The following is a 15,058-nucleotide window of genomic DNA, read 5'->3' as shown; positions in this document are numbered from 1 at the left end:
GTCAACCAAGACTCCTAGATCCTTTTCACATGTACTGCTCTCAAGCCAGGTGTCACCCATCTTGTATTTGTGCCTCTCATTTTTTTTTGCCCAAGTGCAATACTTTACATTTCTCCCTGTTAAAATTCATAGAATCATAGAATCATAGAGTTGGAAGAGACCACAAGGGTCATCGAGTCCAACCCCCTGCCAAGCAGGAAACACCATCAGAGCACTCCTGACATATGGTTGTCAAGCCTCTGCTTAAAGACCTCCAAAGAAGGAGACTCCACCACACTCCTTGGCAGCAAATTCCACTGTCGAACAGCTCTTACTGTCAGGAAGTTCTTCCTAATGTTTAGGTGGAATCTTCTTTCTTGTAGTTTGTATCCATTGCTCCGTGTCCGCTTCTCTGGAGCAGCAGAAAACAACCTTTCTCCCTCCTCTATGTGACATCCTTTTATATATTTGAACATGGCTATCATATCACCCCTTAACCTCCTCTTCTCCAGGCTAAACATGCCCAGCTCCCTTAGCCGATCCTCATAAGGCATTGTTTCCAGGCCTTTGACCATTTTGGTTGCCCTCCTCTGTACACGTTCTAGTTTGTCAGTGTCCTTCTTGAACTGTGGTGCCCAGAACTGGACACAGTACTCCAGGTGAGGTCTGACCAGAGCAGAATACAGTGGCACTATAACTTCCCTTGATCTAGATGCTTGTTTGTTTTTGCCCAGTTCTCTAATCTGTCAATTCATGAAGGGTTATCATGCCTTTTCTGCTCTGCTACCCTCGTCAGAAAAAAAGCTGTACTCGCTGCCTTGTGGGACATCTTTGGGTAAATCCTACACAAATCTAGAGTGCAGTCCCTAAGATGGCATCTGCTTTCCTTTGTACCATCTCAACAGGGGGTGGGGGGGCATGTCTTGTCATCTGGGCAGCCCAGGACCTCCAAAAACACTGCCCAGGCGTGCATCCTGGGGAGGGTCACTTCTATGCTACCAAAGCAGTAAAAACATGGGACTCGGCAATCACGAATTACTGGTCTCTGCAGCCACAGCAGGCGCCGTGATTCTCCAGTTCGACTTCAACCCCATAGTCCACTCCATAGTCTCTCAAGACAGACGGATGCCAACAACCCTCATCAGGGTCTCAGTGGGACCAGGAAGCGGGTTTTCTTATACTTTCCCCCACAGCCACCTGTGACTGACAACTGAACTAATGGAATTTCCTTCACACCGTACGGCCTAGTCGACCCAATCACTGGGTTTGAGGTCAAGTGGCAATTTCCCTGCAAAGCAAACTGACTCGTGAACTCTGGCTTGGCGGACTTTGGGCTTACCTGGCAGGGATCGTTTTCAGTGGGCACACCTGCACCTCGTGCACTGCAATTCCAAGTTAAAATGCTCAACCCAAGCTTCTGATAATCCCCACCTCGAGTCTCTTTTGAAGAGCTCTCTTTTTGTACTTGCTACTCCCCTATTGAGAAGGCTATGCTTTCTTCAATCCCATGGACCTCGACACCCACTCTCCTCCTTAATCCACAGGCTGAAAAAGCTGGGCTGAAAAGGATACTGTCTTCTCTGCTTTTGTCCTGCGTGCTTTCCATCCCAGGCAAGGCAGCAGCCACACGTCGGAAAAGCTAGAAAGGGTGAGGGGGTTGGGGCAGAAGAAAACAGAAGAAGTAAATCAGAAACACAAAAACCAATTCAAGAGGTTTGCAATACATGCAGCTGCACTGGGAAAGGGTTCTGTGCTCAAAGACTCCCAAGGCCACAGACCTGTGATTCTGCACAGGGCAAAATAAAGTCATGCCTATCTCCCCCACAACTTACCGTATTGTTCACTCCGCAAGACACACTTTTTCCCTCCTGAAAAGTAAGGGGAAATGTCTGTGCGTCTTACGGAGTGAATGCACTGGATGATAGAGCAGTGGCGTAGCGTGGGGGGTGCAGGGGGGCCGGCCGCACCGGGCGCAACATCTGGGGGGGGGGGGCGCTCGCACTCGCAGCTCTCTGCCCCTACCTGGCTCACTCACTCTCTCTCACTGCAGTGCTGGCTGTGCGAATCCGATCCGAGCCGCCGGATCGCCGCCCACTGTGGAGGGGAGGGTGCCAGGCGTGCGGTGCGGAGAGAGAGCGAGGGACTATCTGGGGGAGGGACAGTGCAGCGGGGGGGCCCCCCGCAAATTACTTGCCTTGCCCCGGGTTTGGGGGCGCAAATTACTTGCCTTGCCCCGGGTGCTGACAACCCACACTACGCCACTGCGATAGAGGGATCCCTTGGCTGCCGCTGCAGTCGCAAGCTGAGGGATGCCTCCGCAGCCAGAGCCATGGCTCCCACCCGTCACTTGCTGTGAAACCAGCAGAGCAAGAGCCGCTGACACGCTCTGCGCAGCTCTCACTATTCTTGCTTTAAAGCGAGAGCTGCGAAGAGCATGTCAGCGGCTCTTGCTCTGCTGGCTTCACAGCGAGGCGGGAGGAGGGGCGGACGGGAGCAAGCAAAGCGAGAGCCGCTTACATGGCTTCTGTCCCGCTTTGAACAGCTCTCACTTTGCTTGCCCATCCCTCCTCCCAACTCGCAGTAAAGCAAGCAAAGCACCTGTCCCGGTGTCTCCTCCTCCTCCTCTTGCTCCGGCGTCGCCACGCTTTACAGCGAGGCGGGAGGAGAGATGGGCAAGCAAAGTGAGAGCTGCACAAAGCGGGACAGAAGCCATGTAAGCGGCTCTCACTTTGCTTGCTTTAAAGCAAGAAAAGCGAGAGCCGCTTACACGCTCTGCTCAGAATATATTTTTTTCTTGCTTTCTTCCACTAAAAACTAGGTGCGTCTTATGGTCAGGTACATCTTATGGAGGGGAAAATACGGTATCTTTTTTGCATCCAGGCAAAAAGAGGTGCCTAGCACATACCATCATGATGAAACTTAAGTGCACCTCCTTCTCAACGGGAGAGGTGAGCAACTGCTCATCAGTGAATTCAAGACAATTTTGTTTAACCAGGAAGTTGCTCTAAAGGTCAAGATGTCCTCAGGATGCAAGCAACTGGGCATTTAAGGGCAGTGCTAATACAGTGGTGCCTCGCAAGACGAAAAGAATCCGTTCCGTGAGTGTCTTCATCTAGCGGTTTTTTCGTCTTGCGAAGCAACCCCATTAGCGGATTAGCGCTATTAGCGGTTTAGCGGCTATTAAAGGCTTAAGGGATTAGCGGATTAGCTGCTAACAGGCTATTAGCAGCTTAGTGCCTTAGAAGAAGGGGGTGGGGAGCGAAAAAAAATCGCAGGAACTTGCAAGACATTTTCGTCTTGCGAAGCAAGCCCATAGGAAATTCGTTTTGCGAAGCACCTCCAAAACGGAAAACCCGTTCGTCTAGCGGGTTTTCCATCTTGCGAGGCATTCGACTTGCGGGGCACCACTGTACAGACACACATAACCAGGGGCGGGCAGCACAGAGCTTCCTGGGCGACATCCATATTTCAAAACTCAGTTTTCAAAAAACAAGATGAGAAAGCTTCGACCTCTCATTCTCAAAGAGGCCATCAAAGAGCAATGTTTGAAAGCAGCAAACCACCTCACCACTAGGATTCCCAAATCTTTCACCCCCAAGCTCTTTCCATGCGCAGCTTCTACCCTGGTTAATGGCGTGTGGCATCTCAATCTGCGCTCTGAGGTTTGGCCCAATATTCCATTTCATGGGATTATTCTTGCTCTGGGGGAAACCAGTGGGTCCTCTGATCACCATGGTTAATCATACTGAGTAATCAAAGGGTGGTGAGGAATACTGAAAAGGCCAGAACACACCTTGGTCTGCATCTTCCTATGCTCATCCCAACGTCACAGCTTCCGCTGCCTGCCTGAACAAAGGAGTCCAAGGCCCTGGCGGTGTGTTTGAGTGATTATATTACCCCTAGCTCCTTTCTCCTGCTGACTGTGCTAGAGGGCTCCCCTTTGCAGTATTTAAAGACCACACTTTTTTCTTTAGGAAATCTTTTTTAAAAACGGAGTCACTTGACAGAAACCAATTGGATTACTGCATTTAAATCCAGCTGCTGACAAGAGGCGTTTTAAAATACAGTAATCACTTCTTTATATTTAAGCTGGGAACAAAATTGTGCCCTGAGCAAGGTTGTCCACCAAAATTACCAAACTAAAGAGAGGGACTTGGCAAGCAAGTCAAGTCAAAGTGGATTTACCAGTCGGAGCATGCAAGAATAAATCCAATTAGGGAAACGTTACAAAAAGCCAGAAAGCTGCATAAGGAATTCGCGGTCCAGTGTTCCTTTCCTAATGTTTAGTGCCTATTTTATTTGTCTCCTAGGGCTACGGATTTCTATGCAGCACAAAGCAATGCCGCTGTAGCAGGACAGAAGTGCAGCCTCGTCTTTCAACATGAACCTGGGCATCATTTAGTGTTGCATCCTCTGTCAATATCCAAAAAACCAGGGCCCTGCCTCCCCAGCTTTTCAACGGATCTCCCAACCCAGGTTTCTCCAAGACTTGCAGCAGGTATAGGGGGTAGGCTTGCAACCCTTTCTTGGCAACGGTGAGATCTTTAAACCAATAAACCCTTGGGAAGTCAGGTTCCATCCCATGGGGGCACAAGGCATGCAAGCACACCCAGCCCAGCACATATACCTACCAAAACTCCAGAAGAGTTATGTACAGTGGTACCTTGGTTCTCAAACCCTTGGTACTCAAGCAACTTGGAAGCCAAACACTGCAAACCTGGGAGTAAGTGTTCCAGTTTGCAAACGTTTTTCAGAAGCCGAACATGATCTGTTTTGAGTGTTACACTTCCATTTTGAGTGTTACGCTGAGGTCTGTCTGTTTTTGCTATTTGTTTTGCATTTTTGTTTCTGCGGCTGTGTGTGTGTGTGTGTGTGGAAGCCAGTTCAGCTACTGATTGTGTGACTGCAGTACATTTTTTATTGCTTTCATTTTATGGATCAATGGTCTCATTAGATAGCAAAATTCATGTTAAATTGCTGTTTTAGGGGTTGTTTTTAAAAGTCTGGAATGGATTCATCCAATTTGCATTACTTTCTATGGGAAAGCGCACCTTGGTTTTGGAACGCTTTGGTTTTGGAATGGACTTCCGGGACGGATTAAGTTTGAGAACCAAGGTACCACTGTATTCAGTTTTATTTTACCTGTTAAGTTTATCTGCCACTCTTAACCCCACCCCATCCCCAGCCAATAGTCTATGCTAAGGGCCGGGCCATAAGATTCTTTCAGCATACAAGGATTTGGGTGGACCTAACTCTGGCATAGTTGAGCACACTGGGGGAAATAGTTGTTTGACTGTGTTACTGTGGGACGACTGACTACTTGACAAAGCAATCCAACAACCAATGAATCCAAAACAGCATTCTGATGAAAGCGGGGAAACTTCTGCAAACTGATCTCAGATTTTCTAACGTGACTGCAGTTATTCGAGCTAAAAACATGACTTTACTCCTTTACTCCAAGAATATACCCTGCTCCCCAAAATTTGGGGTGCTGCCTCCCCACCACTTACCTGTTTTACATTGTATCCTGCCTTTGCGCTAGTTTCAATAAACATTACATTCAGCTCTTTGGCTTTCCTCTCCCCTTCTTCAATAGATACTTGCCTGGAGAAAGAGAGAACACGCTGACCAAGATGACATTATAGGCACCTGAAATCTTGACTGACTGCCCACCCATCCTGCAGCCGCCTCAATCCCCAAAAGCATTTACAGAACCGCTACCAGCTTCCACACTCTAGGTGGTCCAAGACATTAACATGAACAAGCAAGACCTGCCTTTTTATAGCACTGTCAATGCACTTAAAAAGTAACAAGGCAGACAGCCCCCTGTGCCCTCAATAACTCAAGGATTTAATACTTTTGCAGATCTTTACACAGTTAACAAGGGATGCATATTTCAGGAAGGGTTGAGGACTTGGTGGGCTAAGCCAAAAACGTCAGTGAAGAGGTGGGTGTTTGGAGGAAGACTGGGAGTGACACCAGACCACTCAGAGAGAACAAGGGAGAAAGAGCAAATGTATTTTAAGGGGAGCAGGAGGTTTTGGGTCTCATTTTGGTGACGGAAAAGATGAATCATGTCTCTAGGAATCTTCCTAACTCTCTGGAGGAGGTTTGCCCTCTTCAAGAGCATTCCTTGGAACTGTCAGTTCATATCCCACACCTCTTTTTGGCTGTAAGCGGTACATGAATCATCAGCAGGTACCGTATTTTTCGCCCCATAGGATGCACTTTTTCCCCTATAAAAATGAAGGGGAAATCTGTGTGTGTCCTATGGGGCGAATGCAGGCTTTCGCTGAAGCTTGGAGAGCGAGAGGGGTCGGTGTGCACCGACCCCTCTTGCTCTCCAGGCTTCAGGAAGCTATCAGCAAGGCTGGGGAGCCCGCGGGAGTTCCCGCAGGGCTCCCTAGGCTGCGGATAGCAGCCTGCTGCCCGGACCATGCTGAAGCAGGGCGCCCCGCGCTTCGGGCAGATATCCGCAAGCCTGGGGAGCCCGCGGGAGTTCCCGCAGGGCTCCCTAGGCTGCGCATAGCAGCCTGCTGCCTTGAGCACGGGGCGCCCTCCGGAGGGCGCCCCGTGCTTCGCGCAGGTGTCCGCAAGCCTTGCGAGCCCAGCAGGAGTTGCCGCTGGGCTCGCAAGGCTTGAGGATAGCAGCCTGTTCTGGGGGCTGGGGGGGAATAATTTTTTTTTATTCATCCCCCCCCCCCCAAAAAAAGGAGGTGCCTCCTATGGGCCAGTGCGTCCTATAGGGTGAAAAATACGGTAACCTCTTAATACCATATGTTTCTCTTGAGATCATCTCTACTGCTCCATTACTTTTCTCCTTTTGCAAACTGACCATCTGAACATCCTAATACTGGGTGGGGTGGGGGAATGAGCATATGGGTTCAAGATGCACTGACGTTATGATTTCCATATTTTCCAGGCTTCAGCTCCTCAGGCCTCCAATTACAACCCTATACCTGTGGAGCTGTATACAGCCCAAGGGCCAAATCATACACCACCCTATACTGTCGCACAGCACAGACTCTCTCAATATAAAAGCCGGTCGGATTGGCCACAACGGCAAGGAATGAGCTGCCTTACCTCTTATCTGCTAGATCTGTTTTGTTCCCTACTAGCATTATGATGACGTCGCTACCTCTTTCCGTTCTGACGTCATCAATCCATTTTGTGGTTTGCTGGAATGAGTTTACATCTAGGAAGGAAAAGCAAACAAGCAGGTGAAAGTCACCTTACAACATTCCCATCACTCTCAATCATCTGCGCGTGATGCTCCAGGTTGTCATCTGTGCCAGAGGTTAATTAAGATTTTGGTGTGTCAACGACTACAGGCGGGGGGGTGCAGAGATGACGGGTTCTGGATAGGGTCACCCTCTCATATAGGGAGCAGGTTTGCAGCTTGGGGGCAACACTGGAGGATCAGGTCTTGGTTTGCCAGCTATGCCCCCTTTGGGACAGAAGTGACTTGGCCACTGGACTCCATGCTCTAGTAATGGTTCTCAAAGGCTGTGGCAGGGCCGGGTAATTTCCTGAAGTTTGGACCACAGTGGTTGTCATCTCTTTATTCAAAAAGGGTCTTACGTCCGATCCGGCTAGTTACAGACCGATTAGTTTGCCAGCTGTAATTAGCAAATTATGTGCAAAGCATCTTCACAATAAGCTAGTTGATTGGGGAACTGATGAAGCTATTCTTGCCGAACAGCAAGCAGGATTTAGACAAGGCAGATCCACTATAGAACATTGCTTTGTACTAGCCCATTTTATAGGTAAGTATGTTAAGAAACCAGGTGGTGTGCTATACGCAGCTTTCATCGATCTGAAAGCTGCATTTCAGTCAATCTCTCAAGTAAGACTGTGGGATAAGTTGAACTCTTCGAGTATAAGGGTGTGGCAGGACAGGAAGGAAAGTGTGGCTGGAAGATTCAAGGACAATCAAGGGGAAATTTAAACATTTCAGTTTAGCATGGTATAATATAGCATCAAAATATTTTATTTATTTATTTGCAGAATGTGGATAGGTATCTTTTCAAAATGAGAGCAAGAGCATCAAGTGATACAGCAAGCCTCTCGTTGCGTTTGTATACATACTTTCATATGAAAGAGGCTAGTTTATAATTATATTTTGGGAGTGATTCATGTTCTTAAGTAGCTGCGTTGTTTTATACATTCTGGATGTTCCATGATTATATTACAAAGTGTGTTCTATGTTATAACTCAAGCACTGCTAGCGGTTGTTTCTTTTCCTTTTCCAATGTATTTCTTATCAATTTAAAAAAAAATGGCCTGGCATGAGAAAATTTCTATTCTGAAAGTGAGTCCTGGAGAAAAAGGTTTGAGAGCCACTGCTCTAGACACTTCTAGATTGGATTATTGCAATGCGCTCTCCATGGGGCTAGCCTTGAAGACCACTTCAAAACTTCTTATTTTTTCAAAATGCCATTTATTGTTTCAAAATGGCTGGAGTTCTGTTTAGATCTCACATAATACCCATTTCAAAAGAACTGCGCTGGTTGTCAAGTTTGTCTCTGGGCTCAGTTCAGGGTGCTCACGTGAGCATTTAAAGCTCTAAATGACTCAGGTCCAAATATTGCAAAGACTGCTTCCTTCTCTACAGACCATCTTGGGTGTTTGGCTCAGCGGAGGAGGCCCTTTTAGTAGTTCTGCCATCCACAGCAGCTGGGGGAAGGGAGGTGGCCTGTGAGAGGGCACCCCCCAGCAGCCCCTAAGCCGTGGAAATCTATTCCCACAAGGGTGCATCTGGCAACCTCACTATAAAGTTTTTGGTGAATGCTGAATATTCACCACTTAGCCATCACCTTTGACACCTGGGGTCCCACACTATTTCTGTGATTGTAAGTTGTTTTAAATTGTTTTCAGTGCTGTGTTTAAAATGGTTGTGCCTCTCCCTGTGACCTTAGGGAGAAGGGTGTGTAAATTATTATTATTAGTAGTAGTAGTAGCAGAAGTAATATTTTCAGCACATCCAGTGGAAGTGGGCCTAAGTGACAGAAAAACAACATGTATTATCTCCTAGAATAGAGCTTCAAACTGCATTACAGGGAACCTCTGTAAAAAGGGGTGGGGGGGGGGAAAGAAGACCTGGTAGCTTTTTCCACTGCCCCAGTTCAGAGATAGATAACCCTAAGAGAGAATGAATAAGATCTATTTACATGGAGCTTTCTTGGGACATAGGCTAAGAAAGCAAATAGGAGAAAAATAATAGCATGTAGCCATAGCTGAGGTGGATAAAAATGGGGCAGCACTCTGCCTCCTGGGCTATCCAACAGGGCAGGTAGCAAGACAGGCTGGCATTCATATGGATGCACAGAGACTATAAACCATATCCTATCACTTACTTAAACTGCGACCTACTCTCCCATTAATACATGCTTGATTGACAGTCTGTGGGCCCCCGATAAAAGAATGGTCACGGACCTCAGCTTTAAAAAAAAGGAATTTGTACTGCCAACTTCTTTATTTGTTAATTTGCATTGTTGAGAAAATTACTCCAGAATAGCTGAGCTATGGAGTTCATACAAATTAAACTGGGCAGAGAACAAAAACAGGAATATTTCTGTATGCTTGTTGTCTGCATGTTTCTTTGGGGGGGGGGGGAGAAATAACACCAGCCTTTCGGTGTTTCTCTCTGCAAAATTGGCATGTAGGTCTGGACAGAGAATGAAGCAAAATGTAGCACTGAACTTCGTTTTATCTAACCTTTCTCCGCCCAAAAAGACAGGAGAGAAGGGGGGCTTGAAAGGAGTCGGGCATGGAACAACATCATCACACCTGCGCAGAATGACAATTGCACACGAGTGGTTGAAAGGAGGATTGAAACAGCCTTGCTGCTGCTCATGGATTTATCTTTCTCAGTCCTTTTTGGGGACAGAGAGCTTGGTACATTTTTATTTCACTTTCCTAGATGCTGAGTCCTGGCATGATATTTCTTGGCAATGTTGTGGGGGGGGAAGTCAGCTGCAGAGAGCCTGAACAATTCTTCATCTGACGAGAACTGAGCCCATTCCCCAGTTGTGAGCAAGAGAGGCGCTAAGTGTTAAAACTGCTTCCACTGCAGAGATTTCATTGGCCTACTTCCACCCGGGGTTATTTGAGGCCGACTGCTTCCCTAGACTTAAAAACAGAGGAAGTTCACTCAGCCGACGTGGACTTAAATAGCAACTATTGAGCAAGAAATGGCACGCATGCTCAAGAGTTTGGGGCAGGGGGAGTGATTGCCTGAACAACACTTTGCATCCTAAAATAAATTAATGGGAGAAATAGCTTCCCCCCACGCCCCACTAAAGCCCTTCTTGAGGGTTAGGAAGCGTACCTAAACCAATGAGTTGGGGGGCTTGGAAGAGGAGGAGATGGGGAGATTTCATTCCAAGAAATTTCTTGCGTTGGCTTACCTTAAAAATAATTAACAAACATGAGGTGTTTGTTTTTTAAATTTTCAATAAAGTTTTTTTGGGGGGGGGGGGGATGCCTATCTAAGTATCCAAGCCAAGCATGCCTTGGATGGGCTCAGGTGATTTAGAGCGTGGTGCTGATAATGCCAAGGTTGCAGGTTCGATCCTGTATGGGACTACTGCATATTCCTGCATTGCAGGGGGTTGGACTAGATCAGGGGTGGCCAACTCCAGAGAGACTGCAATCTACTTCCAAAATTAAAATCTGGCAGTGCTCTACCCCCATTTTTAGGAGTTCAGGTCAAAGTTGTTGAGCTTTTTTGGGGGAGGGGAAATAGGGAGGGGGGGAACAGAAGCAGCCACTAACTTTACAATCACTAGCCAGATGACAGCAGCCTCCGTTTCTAGCTTCCCTTCTGTAACAATAGAGGCCGGCGCAGGGAGAGGGGCCGGAGCCAGAAGGGATTGACCAGTAGATCGCGATCGATGTGTTGGACATCCCTGGACTGGGTAGGCAAACTAAGGCCTGTGGACTGGATACGGCCCAATCGCCTTCTCAATCCGGCCCGTGGACAGTCTGGGAATCAGCGTGTTTTTACATGAGTAGAATGTGCCATTTTATTTTAAATGCATCTCTGGGTTATTTGTGGGGCCTGCCTGGTGTTTTTACATGAGTAGAAGGTGTGCTTTTATTTAAAATGCATCTCTGGGTTATTTGTGGGGCATAGGAATTCGTTCACATTTTTTTTCTTCAAAATTGATAGTCTGCCCCCCGCACAAGGTCTTGAGGGACAGTGGACCGGCCCCCTGCTGAAAAAAATTGCTGATCTTTGGACTAGATAATCCTCAGGATTCCTTCCAACCCTACAATTTTATGATTCTATAATCAGAACCCAAAGAACTTTAGTTGTAGCCATTCAAGAGAAGTCTGGCTGGTTAAATAACATACATTTTGCTTTTTTTATCTTCGAATGCCAACAATTCTGATTCCATCTGTTTGTTCCACACAGGATGATGTGAGATGAAGCTGCAAAAAGGTTTGTTCTCTTGCAACTTAAGTCGTTTTTGTTTTTTTTAATTTAAAAAATGCTTTGCTTGTGTTTTTCATTTGTCATGTGAAGATAGGGGTTTTTTAAAAAATAGTTCTTAAAGATGTACATACCTCGGTTGGACATGAAAGAGCAAAACTGATTAGGAAAGAAAGAAATGTGGCACATGAGGGGGGGGGGTGTCACAATCCTGGGAGCTCACCCCCAGCTATTAGGAGAAGCGGAGAAGCAATCAGCGGGTGACTTCAGCGGAGAAGCTCAGTTTGAGAATTACAGTTTGCAGAAGCCAAACACATGACAGTGACACCCATAGAACAGCAGATAACTAAGATGGCGATGAGGTCAGCTTGCTTTTCAGGAATTCTGGGCACACAGGGTGGGGGAAGAGAAGTGAAAAATGGAACAGAAAAGAGGTAGAGGTTTCGCTTCAAGGGTGAAAACCCTAGCACACCTTTGGGCAAACGTACCACGGTCCACTCAAGAAGAGAATCTTGCAGATATAATGCTGTGTATAGGATACAGTGCTTAAAATTTAGAACATCAGAAGTGCCAGGGGTCTCGCTTGTGAAGCCTGGAGGAGCTCCTCTTTGAAGTCCCCAACGTGCACGTTAATTTTGTGTAGCCAGCAGTGAGAAAACGCTTTCTGCACGTGCTCAAAGGCACTCTTCATCAATGCACATTGCAGGTGCACGTTCCGGCTAGCTGCAAGGTTCGGCTCAAGTGAATCCAATTCAAAACATGTCCCTGCACACAAGATGTTTGGAAAACAATAGAAAGTCTCCCACTTGAAGCTCCGAGCCAGAAAATTTTCATGCCACAATGAGGAGCAAGCAGGTGAAGGTGGTATGGCATGCACAGCTAGGCTTGAAGATGTGTGTGTGTATATAGATGTGAGAAAGAGAAAGAGGGAGGGAGGGAGAGCAGAGAGTACCAGAAATGCAGAAATTTCCCCCCCACTCACTTGTGATATCATAAACAACAACTGCAACAGTGGAGTCACGAATGTAGCTAGGAATCAAGCTCCTGAACCGCTCTTGACCTGCTGTGTCCCACAATTGCAACCGTACCTAACGGAAATCAAGTCAAAACAAGCAAGAAAAAAAACACAAAGTCAAAGCCAGAGCAAAATATACCTACTTGTGATATCGTAAACTACTACAGCAGCGGCAGAGTCACGGATGTAACTGGGAATGAGGCTACGGAAACGTTCCTGACCCGCAGTATCCCACAGCTGCAACCTGATCTGTGGGATGGGAGAAAATTAAAAAAAAAAGCCAAACTGCCACTAAAAATGAATCAATTTTTGATTGCTTTTTTTTTTAAGAACAAAAAAAGCGAAGTAAAAATGATATAAAACTCATGCGTGGAAGGAACCGCTTTAGGGTTGCGAGCGGAAGCAGAAGGGCGGGACTTTTCAGCGGCCCGCCCATTCTGGCAGGCAGGGAACAGATTGGCAGCTGCCAATCATCAGAGGGCAGCGCCAATCTGCAGCTTTCCTTCACAGGCAGTAGAAGTGGGGGTCTTGCTGCAGCTTGCAGGGGAAGGTTTAGAAGCATTCCCTCCACAGAGGGACCCTCTCTTGTGCCAAGGGCACGGTGACCGAAAGATCAGACCAAATCGGATCTTTCACGAGGAACCAGTGGCTGTCAACAATCAGCTGAGCAGTGATCAAATGGGTTTCATCAGCAAAGCCAATCGCCAGCCAGCGGCCATGTAGAGAGAATCATTTTGGTTAAAAGGAGCGTGTCAAAACACAAACAAACCAGCATTCATGGCGGGCATTCACATAAAGCGATCTGACAATACCCCAGAAAGGACACATCGGGGCTTGGGACAGTGAGAAGCCTAGGATCATCGGGGGCACCCACACTGCTGGACGCTGGTCTAGTGCTACAAGTAAATTCCATTTAGATTCCATGAACATCATCTCTGCCAATACATTTCCTAATACACCAGCCTGGGGGAAAGCAATGCCATGTTAAGAGATGGAACCAAGAGGTGGCAAACAGTGGGGTTGCCTTTTAACTTTGTAGTATCTGAGAGCAGGCAAGCTCCCCTGCTTTTTGGTTAAGACGTTTTTGTTCTCGTAGGTCCTTGGGTATCGGGAGAGTATCACTGCTGTTTCATTCGCAGATGTGAGAGGCAATTTTGTGCTGGTCGAAGTACTGTTTAACAAACTTCGTTATTAAGTTATGTGTCTGGCATTATTTATTATGCACAGCATCCTGCATCCTTTGGGTGAAGGAACAAGAAATAAGTGATATAAACCAACCAACTTGTGAAGCCCAAATCAGCTCGTCTTGTGTCGCCTTCTGTTTCCCACTTGAAAGGAGCATGGGTCTGAAGGCACAAAATGTAGCATCTTTGGCTCCATCACAGAAGATGGGTTATAATGAGATAACTAAAAAGGCAATATATATCCACTGCCTCAGTGTTGTTGCAAGGATTAAAAAGAATGTACAATAAAATTAAAAATGGGAAAGCTGTGTGTGTGTGTGTGTGTGTGTGTGTGTGTGTATGTGTGTTTTTTGTTTTTTAAAGGGACAGCATCCTTTTGTGACAGCCAAATTTGAGCTTCTAAATCAGGCATCCAGCCCCTCTCTTTTATGGCTGTCTGTGATGGTTAGGACCTGTGTTAGGAGGGTGAAGGAACTGCTTTTTAACAGTTCATGTTTTGATATTATGCTTTGAGGCTCTTGAATATAGCAACCAATAAGCTTAAGAAATAAATAATACAATAACAATAAAATGTTATTCCTCCTTACAAGCAGCTCTGATTGCTTGGGTTGAAGAAAGAGCAGCAGATATTGCAAATAAAGAAAAACAGATGTAGGGAGAAGAGGACCACTTTTCCATTATGTTCAGTGACAGACCTGGAAAATGCAAGCGTCTGCATCCTCCTGGCTCAGCAGTGGGGCTTCCAGATGTTGCTGGATTACAACTCCCATCATCCCTGGACATGCTACCCAATGATGGGAACTGGAGTCCAACATCTGGAGGTCACAGGTTCCCCCTCCCTGTCTCAGCCCAAGAACAGACTATCCAATAAAGAAGAACCACCTTCCTTATTCTGCATCTCTAATTATGGTAGTAAGGCAGCTTTTGCTCACTGTGTTAATTGCTAGCTGGCTTAAACGAGTTTATCTGCAAAGCAAACAAAAAGCCAATCTGTAGAAAAATGCCCCATAAAATCTACAAGTGTTCCACTGAGATCTAGGTTTGTGTTTTCACATAAAGTCTGTTCTACAGCAGTGTGATCTAATTATAAGCCCCCAAATGCACACTGAGCCATACATTTTTCAAGCCAGTGTAGACATGCCGTATGGCATTCTGAAGAGTTTGCACTGACAGGGACAGAGGTAGCATCTCCAGCCACGACCCAATACAGACATGGTTGGAACGCCAGGCTGCTCTCGCATTTGGACCTAAGTTCCATTTAGATTGCGAATGTGCTTCCTGGACTACAGTAGTCCAGTTACTACAAAAGTCTTACTCACTGTGCGATCTTCCAGGTACATGGTTTTTGATAAGAAGTCAATGCCAATAGTTGCCTGCAAAACAAAGTTTTCATCAGTGAGCAAATACGTTACTTTTTCTTAGGTTGCTTAGGTCGTGTTCCCC

General features: G+C 46.6%; 1 protein-coding gene across 3 annotated transcripts in view; it reads right to left on the bottom strand.

Moving 5' to 3' along the window:
• RAB6A (RAB6A, member RAS oncogene family) overlaps window positions 1–15,058 on the bottom strand; it is a 59,478-nt gene that overhangs the window by 4,222 nt on the left and 40,198 nt on the right. The window contains exons 3-8 of one of the 3 annotated variants that reach the window (XM_083436900.1): window positions 14,935–14,988; window positions 12,567–12,680; window positions 12,399–12,504; window positions 7,063–7,174; window positions 5,490–5,583; window positions 1,552–1,618 (exon numbers count right to left, since the gene is read on the bottom strand). In XM_083436900.1, the coding sequence (XP_083293026.1) occupies window positions 1,552–1,618; window positions 5,490–5,583; window positions 7,063–7,174; window positions 12,399–12,504; window positions 12,567–12,680; window positions 14,935–14,988 (547 nt within the window). The remainder of the gene's footprint in view (window positions 1–1,551; window positions 1,619–5,489; window positions 5,584–7,062; window positions 7,175–12,398; window positions 12,505–12,566; window positions 12,681–14,934; window positions 14,989–15,058) is intronic. The other 2 variants (XM_083436899.1, XM_083436898.1) reach the window with 2 other exon arrangements.

Source organism: Podarcis tiliguerta (assembly GCF_965153285.1).
Source record: "Podarcis tiliguerta genome assembly, chromosome: 4".
Classification (NCBI taxonomy): domain Eukaryota; kingdom Metazoa; phylum Chordata; class Lepidosauria; order Squamata; family Lacertidae; genus Podarcis; species Podarcis tiliguerta.
This window is presented reverse-complemented; position numbering and strand designations above follow the sequence as displayed.